The sequence below is a fragment of the Berkeleyomyces rouxiae genome (genome assembly GCF_048999995.1).
Source record: "Berkeleyomyces rouxiae strain 22BRR77 chromosome Unknown BrBRR77_ptg000009l, whole genome shotgun sequence".
Taxonomy (NCBI): Eukaryota; Fungi; Ascomycota; class Sordariomycetes; order Microascales; family Ceratocystidaceae; genus Berkeleyomyces; species Berkeleyomyces rouxiae.
The window spans coordinates 571,702-584,635 of record NW_027396499.1 but is presented as its reverse complement, the minus strand read 5'-3'; the positions used below and the strand labels follow the sequence as shown (position 1 = coordinate 584,635).

Genomic DNA, 12,934 nt, shown 5'->3' with positions numbered 1-12,934 from the left:
TACCAACGACCACAGCTCCTGTGAACAGAGATGGGACGGCCAACATCAACGCTTACAAAGAGAGAGATTGTGAGCTTCATGATTACAAGAACTGGAAAAAGTAGGTTAAGCATAGACTTTAAAGCTTAGTAGGGGTCGTGTGAGCCGAGATCCAGCTTGGTCTTTCTGGCCTACTCCCTTACAGATCCAGATGGTGATTGCTGATTTCACCAGAATCATGCACGTCTTCGCAGAGCTGAGAGGTGAGGTTACCAAAAAAAGCCACTGAAGCTAGGTACCTTAGTAGAATAGAAGGACATGCCAGAAAAGGACTACACCCCACCTCACCCTCCTTCTTCATGACGCCGATTTCCCATTTTGAGCATCGATCTTCCTAGACTGAGCACTAGGGCAGATTGGGCGTCAGGAACAAACAACATATGCACGGGTCTAACGCCTGCGAAGGACACAAGAAAAGGATACTTGGGCAGCTTGTAAGATCATGTTGAAAAGAGAGAAAAGAAGACGACTGTCTCGTAATCATAAATGCGATAAACAAGCATACAACCCGTCGAAGCGAAGAGACCAAGATCAGGACGAAGCGGGATGATGAGAGGACATAAATCCAAAAAAAAAAAAGAAATGCCTTGTACAAAGAAACAGAGAAGAAAAACAAAATACCATAAAAGTGGCTACACGGGAAAAAAAAGGACATGGAAAGAAAGTGAGAGAGCAAAGGGGCATGGACATCATCATCAGTAGAGGAGACGCGGAGTGAAAGAAACAGGAAAATGAAGATGAAACAACCAAAAAAAAGATATCAAAAGCACGCGCAGACAGTGTCCAGAAAACAAAGAAGAAAAAAAGAGAGAGAAACAACAAACAAGAACCTTTAAATAACATCATTTCCATCCACATTGAGCTCCCCCTACCAAGCATCGTCCATGAAACAACGGCTCTGACGAAAATGAAGCGTGATATTTGAAAGCAAGAAGATACAACAGCCAGGAAAACAAGGGAATAAGAAGAAGAAGAAAAAAAGGAACAAGAACAAAAAGAAATGCGTGAGTGCTGCATGCATATACAATGGTGCAAATCAGCGCACAAGATAAGAAACAACCGAGGTGCCTTTTTAAATACAAAGTTACCCAGACAGACCACAACAAGAGAAGAGGGAGACGGGGAGGAAGAAGAAGAAGAATGAAAATGAACAGGGACATGGTGCTGGCCAAATAGCCAGCCAGAAGCGCATTGCAGGGCAATCAAATCAAGAGGAGCGGGAAGAAGACGGGGGACATGAGTCTAGGTGTAGAAACACCACCCAAGCCATAGATATGTCTGTCTACGGCTTGTGTATAGGCCGAGGAGTCGGGTTTTCCGACGGCGCATCCAGGTACTTGCCCGCGCGCGGCGTCTTATCCAGCGGCGACTCCTCGACGCGCCTGAGTGGCGAGACGGAGCCCGACGACGGCTGTGACGTAGCGGCCAACGGCGAAATCAGCGCGTCAATCGAAGCAGGCGGGGTCTGCCTGGCCAGCGGCCCAGAGACGACGCGGGAGAGCCCGCTGGCGACGGCGGTGGCAGTGCTGGTGCTGGCAGGCCCGGGCGCGGCAGACGAAGAAGACACGGCAAACTCGGGGGGCAGCGTGATGCTGTCGTGGCTGCTGGCGCGCATCATCTCGATGCCGAGCTTGGAGCTGGGGAGGGCCGGACGCGGCCGGAGGTGTTTTTCGCGCAGGGCGCCGAGTTCTTCGTCTTCGTCGTCGGCGGAGTCGGTGCCCGAGGAGCTGCGCTTGTCGATGACAAAGTCGCGGCGGGGATGGGGTTTGATGATGGACTTCTTGGTGAAGAGAGAGCTGCCGTCAGCGCGGGACAAGGAGTTAGAGGTGTCGCTGCCAGCGCTGGATCCAAGGTGGGACTGGTTCACGGCAGCATCCACAGGCTCATCGTCGCGAATACCGAGGGCACCATCTTCCCAGTCACCTGTGTTGGCCTTTTTGTGAGTGGTGGTAACGAAGGAAAGGTCATCGGTAGTCACCGATTCTGAGTCGCCATACACGGAGCTCACCGAGTCCTCTCTGCTAGACGGCACTAGACTGCTAGTGGTGCGTCCGGATAGTCCATGAATACCGCTGGGACCTGCGCTACCTTCAGATCTAAGACTGGCAAGCCGGATCATAGATGGTGTTGGATGAGGCATTGAAACTGGCACGCTTTGGTGAGGGTTGGCCGGTTTCCAGTGGCAGAGATTGCGCATGACTTCCGTCAACTTGGACGAACTGATGGGTTTTTCAATGAGTGAGTCAAAGTAGTGCGGCGCCTGGAGTTCCTTTAAATAAGCAGTAATGGCGACAATGGGAGTATGGGCATTGGCATTCTTAGTCTCACGAATCATTCGAGCCACGTCGGTGCCGTTGATTTGAGGCAGCTTGAACTCCAAGAATATAATGTCAAACTTGATCTCACTTGTTGCATATCGCACAGCTTCGGCACCGGTAGAAACAAGAATAGTCCGACAACGCAGCTTTTCAAGGAGCTTTTCCATGACCATGCGTGACACTGGGTGGTCCTCGCCGATCAAAACATCCAACGGCCGGAACAAGGGGCCGCCGCCATCCAGCGCAATCTGAGAGAAGCGACGGGAGTTTTGGCGACGGCGTTGAACATTGAGAAAGGCAGTGTGTTTGTCGCCCTCAGTGTCAGACGAGGATGGCGACATGTCAAAGACCTGACTGCGTCGGTTGCGATGGTGCACGAGGACGTCTGTCATGATGGGGCTGCCATCATTTGACTGAGAGCCAACAGTAAGAGACCGGGAGCGAGTTGTAGTCGCACTTCCAGGACGCGGTGTCGTCAAACCTTTTTGCGGCGACACTGACAACGGCGGGAGGGCGGCACTCCGAGGCTTAACCGGTGTGGCCACCAGAGCAGACGTGGGCTTTGGCATCAAAGGAGCTGACTTTGGGATATCGCATGGCTGAGAAGTTTGGGAGACTGAAGATTGTTGCGACAAACTTGATGAAGTTCCAGATACCTTGCGTCTACCTTCAGTGTTTTGAGAAGCAACGAATGAGAGGAGGAGGGGAGATGAGGGCTGTGAGACCCTACCAGGAGAGTTACTATGGCTGAAAGCGGATGGTGACCGGGGCCTGCTTCCAGCCTTGGCATTGGATAGACTTCGGGCGAAACTCGTCGGCACAATTGGGCTATTTTCGACTGAAGGTCCAGGTGAGGGCACCGAGCTCATGCCGGTGCTCAATGAAGGCTTATTCTGTGCCGTCTCAGCCCGGAGCTTTTGGATCATGGCCTTGTTAGCCTTGTCTAACGCCGGAAGATTCTTGAAAGAGAAATTGCCAAAATCATCTGTGTTGACGGGTTCACTGAGGCGACGGCTTTTGGAGTCTCGAATGTGAGGTGGGATAGAGAGAGGAATCATGGCACGTTTGACGGGGGGATTGGAGCCGCTCTTGACACGAGAGAGCGCGTCATGGGGTCGTTCGTGGTAGTCGGAGCCCGGCGTTGAAGAAGGACCAGGGTGGCTATCTTCGAGCTCTTCCTGGAAGGATTGAAGCGTAGCACCGCGAGCATCAAAGTACTCGGTATCCTCGGGGTCCTCAATATGGGGGACAAACTGGGCCTCATCTTCAAGCAAGGTGTCAAAATTGATATCCATAAACCATGGGTGATTACGAATTTCATGGCCACCAGACTCAAACTTGTCGTCTTTGTTGGCGCCCAAACGGTCATCGGGATTCATGCAAAGAAGCTTGTTGATAAGGTCCTTGGCTTCAGGTGATGTAATCTCTTCTTCAGACTCATCAGGCCACTCGATGCGGCGGGCTAGAATGTTTTCAAAGACAATCTCGGGCTCAGAGCCATGGAAGGGTGGGTAGCCGTAGAGAAATTCAAACATTATGCATCCAACAGACCACCAATCACTAGTTTCGTTTTGTTTCTCGCCACGGACGGTTTCAGGCGCGAGGTAATCAGGTGTACCAACAAAGCGGCGGTTAGAGTTGTCATCAGGATCAAACAAAGCCATGGCCGGTGGTAGCATAGCTGTAGATTGTGTTGTTGAAGACGAGGATAGTTTAACAGGCTCCGAGTCAACGTGCGAAGTTGAGTGGTGAAGAGAGAAGTTGGGAGACATGGGAACGTCGGTAAAGCTCGTATCAGATGAGTCTTCAATTGACTTGGAGCCCAGTGACATTGTGGAAGTGTCACCTTCACTGAGAGACAGGTGATGCAGCATTTGCGAGAGGGATTCACTGTTGCCGCTTTCAGAACGATGTGCCGATATCTTTCGTGGGTCAGGATGCGAAGTCGATGAGGGGCCAAGACTCAAGGCAGAGGGCTGCCCAAGTACGCTCCCGGTATCAGGCGTGGTCAAGGGTGTTACGCTAGGAGATGGACCATTGTTGTGGCCTTGCATATCAAGAGATGTAGATCGTGATGAGGCCATGGACGAAGAGCGGGCAAACGGGCCGTGTTTGAGCAAGTCTGGGGCGGGATCGGTCCCATCACTGTTGATAGCACGCTTTTGGCGACCAACCAAGCCCATACGTGAGAGACCAAAGTCAGTGAGTTTCAGATGACCCTTTTGGTCGATCAAAAGATTGTCAGGCTTGAGATCACGATGAATGACATCGCGACTGTGTAGATGATCAACTCCAAGGACAACCTCGGCAAGATACTTCTTTCCCCAGTCTTCAGGCAAGCCGCCCAGGATTTTGATGAGAGAGGCACAATCGCCACCATTGAGATACTCCATGACTAGATAAAGATAGTCTTTGCTAGAAAAAGTCCAGTACAGCTTTGCAACAAAATCGCTTTGGCCTTGCCACATCATGATGGCTCTCTCAGCCTTGACATTCCCGACCTGATTCTTGGCAACCATGTCGGCCTTTTTCAAGACCTTGATGGCGAAATATTCACCCGTTGTTCTCTTCTTGGCGAGATAGACACTACCGAAAGCGCCCTTGCTGATGGGCTTGATGATTTCGAAGTCCTTGATGGATGGTTGAGATGGCCGGGCTTGGGGTGGTGGATTGTGGGCACCAAGGCGAGGCGAAGGCGGTGGCTTCATGACGAACTCGGACATGGCGGCTGAAGACTGTCGTCGATGGTGACTGTTACTATGTATGCTCATGGGAGCAGGAGAGCTGAAGTCGCTCCCAGGAAGCATGGGCGAGGCCTCTGGAGAGCCGATACCCTCGTGGGTGTAGGGGTAAGATCTAGGTTTGATGCGCAATGGAGATGCAGGCTGGTGCATGGGAAATCGAGAAGGTGACTCTTGGCGATTTGGGGATGTAGAGCCGGGCAGTACCAGACTTCGGCGCTGGTGATGGTTTACGTTGGCAGCTCTTCTAAGGTCGCCAAACTCGGAGATGGGAGAGTCAGTACGCAGTGGCATTCGGGAAGCGATAGACGATGAGCGCACGCTAACATCACTATCGCCAGCCTCGCTCCCAAAGATCATGCTCTCACGGCGGGACGCGCGGCGAGACTCCCGGAGAATAGCACCACTTGTAGACATGCCACCCATGTTGGAAACCGGCGTCGGACATTCCCGCGGACTGTCAAATAACAAGACGGATTCGACAAAGGACATTGGGCGAGAGTTGACGTCATTGTCTTCAGAGGCTTTTTGCAGAGCAGCTACCAGGGCTGACGGAGGGTCAAAGGACGACTCTTGAGTGAAATACTCGCTGTGCACGGTAGAAATATCTACGGGGTCAGTTTCGTCGCCCGAGTCGGACAAACAGCCAGCACCCAGACGCGCAGCTTTCTGGATAGCATCGTCAATACAGTCCTGAACAAGCACGGCAAACTCGATGCGAATGCGCTCGGCATATTCAATGATTTTACGGTGGCGTAGGACGGCATCGACCTTTTCTTTGGCTGATCGCTCGGTATCAGCACACAAGAGCGCCAAGCCCTGTTCTTGTTCCAAAGTGTTTGTGCTGGGCGATTGCCAGTGCAGAACTTGTGAGATGCGAGATTCAGATTGTGGAGACTGTGTACGGAACTCAAGAGGGTCTTGGTTTTGGCTGGGTTCCTTGACTGCGGGCGTGCTGATTTCGAGAGATGTATCGCACAGATCGACCAGGAGTTCAACGATCCGTGCTTGGGGCCTTCGTATGGCAAACGAGCGTCCTCGGGTGTGACCAAAGGCGGAACGCTCGCGAGAAGTTGTTGAGGTACCACCGGGGGAGGAGTGAGTTGACGGCGGCGGGCCAATCGGGAGGCCCTTGTATTCAGCCATGGGCGTGGGTTGCTCGATCGACATGGTGCGGCTTTTGCGAGCCTCGAGCGCATCGAGGACTTTGACAATGGCATGGCGGTGTTCGGACAGGGCTTCTTGGGCCATTTGCACTTCTAGCTCTGCTCGGTGCTCCTGCAAGCACAAATCGGTGTGCTTTTCAAACCACCAGGCAGGGATGCTGCGCTCGCAGATTCGGCAAAGCAACGGGGGCGGTGGCGGCGGGTGTGATTCGGGATCTGGCGAGCCAGACTCGGCGAGTTGAGTCAAGTAGGTGGCAAGGACTTCGGCTCCTGACCCAAGCGATTGCACAATGACGGGCGGAATATCGATCTTAATCTCCCGGGGAGCCTTCCACGGGCGAATCATCCACATGGTCTAGAGAAGCGGGCGGTGTTAGCGGGCTGCCCGGACAAGGCCGTTGCAGTCTGAGAATTTACTTACGTGACTTTCACCTCCCGAGGCGGCATCGTAGACAATAATGCCCTGGGCCTCCAGGTCGATGATGGGTGTTGACTCTTCCTGCTCCAGAACAGTCTTGTTTGCTTGTGATTGCTTTACATCGCTGGGCTTCCCGTTGTCGTCATTGTCGCCCTCTTCGGATGCAAATGTCGTCTGGATTGTCGGGGTGGGAGGCGTGCGAATGAGCCGTGATTGGGAGCCGAGATCCATGGCGAAGTGCACGCCAAAACTGCGGGAGTCATCCTTTTTCATCATCTCAACGGCCTCCAGAAAGACGTTTTTGTTCTCGCTAACAATCAGGTCGGAGAAGGGCAGGCCAATGACCTGTGAGCTGTCAGTGCCGATCAGCTCGGCCCACGAAGGGCCGGCCCAGCGAATAGTGCCGTCGAGGTTGACATCGACGATGACATTGAGCGATTGCTCGGCAGCTTCGCGGAGCTCTTCTCGTTCTTCGCGAATGTCCTGGCTAAAGGACCGCTGCATGCTAGCAGCCTCGGCCCTCAGAGTCGACAAGGGCGATACCAGGGGCGAGAGGCCCAGCGGCGTGGACTTGGGATTGAGTGCCATGGGTGGAAGGATAGTTGGTGACGTAGTCGGCTCTTGTTACGATTTGGCCAACATTGAGAGTGGCGTGGAGGCGGCGCTATCGGCAAAGAGACGAAAGCACGGGTCGGGGAGGTGAATTGTAGGGCGGGATCGGAAACGAGAGAGGAGCTTGACAGGGTCTAGATTGTGTCGCTTCGGTAGGTAGCGGGGAGCGAGGTCGGGGATGAGGTCACGGACGGAGGCGAGCGGAGCTGGTCGGGTATCGCAACTCATGTGCCTCTAGAGATCACGGCCAAGGTTCTGGCCGGCCGAAGCAGGCGTTGCTAGTCCACGGAGCGAGGACGAAAAGAATAGACAAAAGAAAAAAACAGCAGACAAAGAGATAAATCAAAAGCTGAGGCAAGGCAGACAGACAATGCAAGACTTTGGTTGGGTTGAGCCAGAATGCCGGCAAATGGCCAGAACTAATAAGTGGCAGAGACAAAAGGCATGACTGGAAGAAGCAGAGGAGTAAAGGCAGCGTACCAAACCAATAAGCATAAGCTGGGTGACAACAAAGACGAGAGAAGCTGTTTGTGCGGACCAACAGATTGAATCGTGGAGGAGGAAGAGGGAAGAGGAAAAAAAGAAGTGTATAGTTAGCGGGTTGCTGGTCTGGAAACGCAGTAGCAGGCCCCCTCCCCCCAAGGGGCGGCGCCACAGGCCTAGGGCGAGGCTGCAGGGCACTAAAAGCTGCGGATTTTAGGCCTGATGGAAAGTTGCAAGGCACTAAACGCTGTAGGCTCTAGGCCTCGGGCAAAGTTACAGGGCTACAAAAGTTGCAGACAGACCCCAAGCAGAATTGCACAAACCCAATACACAGGCTGTTTCCCCTACTATTCACCACTATTCACTGTTCTACTATTCCACTGTTCCTACATCTGTACTTGCATAAGTCACCAACTATATAACAGATCTAACTATATGGAGTCGTGGACTAAGGCATGGTTGGATGGAGAAAACAATGCAGGCGACTCCACTGATAACGATAACAAACATGTACCGCTCTACAGGAACGGGTATCGGTACAATCTCAGTGCCCAAACTTGCCCTTGTTCCTAGTACCTGTACCTGTCCCTGGGCGCTATATACACTGCGTGCGTGCCTGTACCTGTGCAGAAAGATTCTCTCAGTCCCAAATGCCCATCCATCCCTAAGCCGGTTGAAGGGCAAACCTCCAAGCTCATAATCTAGAATGTCGACGCTTTGGGCCGGGTGCGGCCTTGCCTTGGACATTCACCCAGTGGAAGAACCGCCGCCAGAGAAGACACGAGTGTCTGCTTTAGTAAAGACGGCCACGTCCAGACCGAGCCAGAAGCTTCACACATACAAGTATAGAAGTGCCTGAATATTATATTATACGCATATCCCATATCCCATACACACACCACTTGGTCGCATGATTTACCGCCTAGGTCGGCCTCCATTTGTCACCCACACACTCTGCCCAGGTCCATCTCCATCTCCAGCTTCAGCACACACTCAGAAACTAGAGCTCGCTTCCCCCTGGAGCTGCAGCCCCAGGGGGTCCAGCCCCAACCCCGAAATCAGGGAGGCTACTTGTGCTCTTGTGGGAAGCGGCCTTGAACAGGGGCCCGTTTCGGAGGTCAACTCATTCAAAGACAACTAGAACTCAAGACAATAATGCCGAGCCCAGTGCAACTGGAACAAGGGACAAAAGATTCACATCAATCAATACCAGAAGAGATTGAGGCCTGCAAGCACCAAGATGGACAACAGGCCAGGACCATTCATACCCTGTCTGTCTGTGTAGAAGTAAACAATTCCAGGAATGATGTTTTCATCCATTGGTTCACGATACCGGTAAAGAAACCACAAATGCCATATTGTGGTTTACATAGGTAATTATGCATGTACGCCATATAGTATATATGCACTCTATTCCCCCAATTAGAGTCCCGTTGCCGCCTCCACCTCATCCTACATTCAGATGACTTGATTTCTAACTGGACAACAGACCGACCCAGCAACGCCATCTGACGACAATGTAACAGTGTTGCTGGCAAACCCCCAGGCCGGAAATCTGCATATCAGCGCCAAGAACACAGTCACGTGACCCAGAAATGATGGTATCGATGATCGTGAAGTCCGGCCGACCTTGGCCAGTCAGCCTCAGCCTCTTGCTGAAAGCTATCTCTGTGCCTTTAGGCGGCGACGAGCCCATCCACCTACTGTCCCAGTTCAGAGCACGTGCCACAACAAAAAAGCTCAAGCAACAGAGCAATAGACCAGCCGGACATCCAAGAGAGGCCCTCGCTCTCTTTTCTTTCCAGCGAGCTGCATGTAGGCGGTAGGGGCTGTAACAGTGGGCCTGAAGCCGTGAGAGCGTGAGAACGTGAGCGTGAGAACATGGCCCATGTCTCAGTCTCGGTGCGGTGGCAGTCTCAGCCCGCTCGGGACAATGGCTGCTTTCATGCTACAGGTACTTTTACACATTGCCCAGTGCTTTCTTTTGCCTGAGAGGAAAAGCCACTCCGTGATTTCCTCTATAATACTTACAGCAGGAGGACACGGCTGGTGGTGGATGGAGACTGGCCTAGGCCTTGTTCGAATAGAGGCTGCCATTAATGTTGAGACGGAGCGTCTTGGCTGGCGATGGGTGTAACGGGCTGCTATGCTGAAGGTATAATCACACATGCTAACCGTTCCTTTTATGCACGAACAGACTTATACATGTGCTTATTTCCTATGCAGCTACTGGAATGCGCATATTGCATAAATTCATTTCTATGTATGTATACCGTACAGATGACTCGTCAAATGCATGCATATGCATGGATCCGACTGCATAAATCAGACGCACTCACTCAACAAAGAGACACTTGAAACAAACAACAACCACGACCACGACCAGAGTCCCCAGGTCAGATTGTTACAGGGAACTGGCACCTGTGACGGAACAAAGATTACAAAAAGAAAGGAAAAACGCACCCTGGCGCAGTCATGCCACATCCGTCTGACGGAGCCATGATGCCATGCGACTTTGCAAGTACATACATACATATGTACACAGTTAGCTACATATGTATGTATGTAACTACACAAAGTGCTGGTTACAGAACTGCCTACTGTCCAAGTCGTCTTGCATATGCTACTAGCTATAACTAATTCCGTGTATTCGACGCAGTTGGCTTGCTCGTCCGCTGGCCTTCTCCAATGCTCGAATCTTGCTTGCGGCAGCCTGCCGACACCTCCAGCCAGACTTCGGGACAGTCGGATGTCTCTTCTCTGTCACTCTACTCCCTATCTTGTCGCCTCTCTTCCTTGTGCTCCCTTGTTTTCTCCAAGGCAAAGCAGCGAGAGCGAGCACGCACATGCAGATAATCTTGACCGTTACTTGCACGTATACCTGCATACTCGCATCCATATTGCACCATGAACTCGCGCTCAAACCAGAACAGGACCGAACTTTTATGTAGCACACAACCCGCAGAGACATCATGTCTGCATATGCTATCAGTACCCATAACTAAGCCTGGCCACTCGGCCACAGTGCCATCCTCATCATGTGCACACACAAATGTACATACATAACCCGATTTGCCCACCAAGTGGCTTTATTTGCTACGAGTATCAGCGGTGATCATGCTCATGCATGTTAATGTGGGGATTTTTCGTCAGGATTTCGTCCAGCATTACTTGCTTGTTCCAAGAAGCACCCCAAATAGTTACCGCATGCGCGCTATGGCGAGCCGAAGTACATACATACATATGTACATGCACACATATAACTAGACAGGTAACTAGCTGGCTATGACTAGTTACGTCTATACGTAACTGTTGGTACCGCCATGCACAGTTCAAGTCTTGTTCCGATACAAGCCCGGCCAGGTATGCGTGCTACCAGACCGCTCTTTCACTCACGAAACTCTCTGTACCTACAACCAGTTGCAACTATGTCATCAAGCAGAAGCCCCCAAGCTAGGTCCCCGAGGAGACCAATTGCATAGTGAAAGACATCTACGAGTAACCATCTAAGAATAAGCCGTTGTTCTAGTTGGACAAAACTATGACTATGCTTGCTCAAGCCGTCCTTGGCTTTGGAACACGGGCAGAGCGAATGAATGAATGCCACCGTTCAGGTGACCGTCAAAAAGGGACGGAATCTTTTGTCCAACCAGCGTAGCACAGACAGAAACACAAGAAGAGGGGCCGAGCCGGGAGCTAGACTCGCCACGAAACGAGGCGCGGAATCTTGAACCGTTGGAGTCCCGGTATGTATCTTTCTACACATGTACGTAGCTAATACTGTTGGGGTCTACTTTTGCGAGTACTTGGGCCAGAAAAAGAGCTTCGCTTTTCCGGATCAGGGAAAGTCGAGTCTTTGAACCTGGCTCATTTATTCACCCAGCTGTTCATGTGACTGACCTGCAGATAAGATGATATTTAAAGACAGACAGTGCTCGCTAATTCAAAGGGGGTGACGGGAAACAGAATGAAGAAAAGGAATGCGGAGAAACAGCGCAGCGTTGGACCAAAGTATCGTTGAGCCACCAAGACCGACATATGCATGTCCATACATACATACATACATACTATGTACATACACATGTCAGGCGACAAAATCAAGGGCTATCGTTATACCAGCCAGACAAGCCAGCAACTAGACATCAACTCGTTAGTCAGTAGTTGTCGCCACATGCAGAGTCAACGCCATGGTTCTTTTCTTAACTTACACATGCAGTCACCACAAAAATCGTCATGGGCTCGGCGCCTCTTGCAAGGGTCTTACCCTCCAAAATGGCGTGTTGCAGACGCCAGACTCTGTATGTGCCAATGGTAATGGTCAAGATGGCAAAAACATAGCACACCGTTGCTAGCGGTTTGCCGACTGCGCTATATGTGAAGCCAGAGCCACTGTCTTGGGCGTCTGAGCTCAACATGAAAAGCTGTGAGATGGTGGTGCCAGTTACAGCACCAACAGCCGACGTGCGCAAATACGCAAGAAACGTTCTTTCCAGTGCTGTTTGACGCAAGACGGTTAGCCAAGGTTAGTGTTGTGGAACTTTGCAACAAAAGACCTCTAGGTAAAGAACATCCTGTTTGGGTGGCAATGTATTCGAAGCACCTGACAATGTCCAGGCAAGGGTTCATGAATGTGAGAGGGAGTGTGGGCTATGTCCTTCCGGCATTGACATGTCCGTGTGTGTGTCTGTATCTGCCAAATACCACTTACCTAGATGATCGCGCGAGTCACGCATATCCACCGAGACGCCAATGTTTGCTTTCCAGAATTTCACAATCCGGTCCCAAAGCGGCGTTCCCTGCGGCAGCGCCCGGGTCGTGCTCCCAACGTCATCCGCGATTGTCGAATTTCCACTGTGAGCAATCGAGTCAATTGCAGTAGACACTCGTTCGAGTGGTATATCCTCAAGCTCGACCCATTCTTCGGCCGAGACTCTACCGGCCCCTCTGGCTGCGGGTTGGGGATGGGTGCTTGTACTCCCGGTGCGGTGCCGCGATGAAAGGCTCCTGATACCGTTGGATTCATGTCCAGTGCTGCTGGACAGACGACGGGCTGTAATGCTTGTGCTGGAGCTAGCAGCAGTGGTGGCGGCGGTGGCTGTGAGGGTAGCCATGGTAATTGGCAGTAGTGATATTCTTGGGGAGACAGCCGCAAGAGTC

At 51.9% G+C, this 12,934-nt stretch overlaps 2 protein-coding genes across 2 annotated transcripts; both read right to left on the bottom strand.

The window, feature by feature from the left end:
* Positions 1-1,321: 1,321 nt before the first annotated feature.
* On the bottom strand, positions 1,322-7,270 carry BROUX77_006748 (uncharacterized protein; the record flags this gene model as incomplete). The annotated part of the gene is made up of 2 exons (XM_073751767.1): positions 1,322-6,619; positions 6,686-7,270. 2 exons carry the CDS (start codon positions 7,268-7,270, stop codon positions 1,322-1,324), a joined length of 5,883 nt encoding a protein of 1,960 aa, XP_073602895.1.
* A 4,591-nt stretch (positions 7,271-11,861) lies between these two features.
* BROUX77_006747 (uncharacterized protein) lies at positions 11,862-12,888 on the bottom strand (the record flags this gene model as incomplete). The annotated part of the gene is made up of 3 exons (XM_073751766.1): positions 11,862-11,912; positions 11,986-12,272; positions 12,486-12,888. 3 exons carry the CDS (start codon positions 12,886-12,888, stop codon positions 11,862-11,864), a joined length of 741 nt encoding a protein of 246 aa, XP_073602894.1.
* Positions 12,889-12,934: the final 46 nt, after the last annotated feature.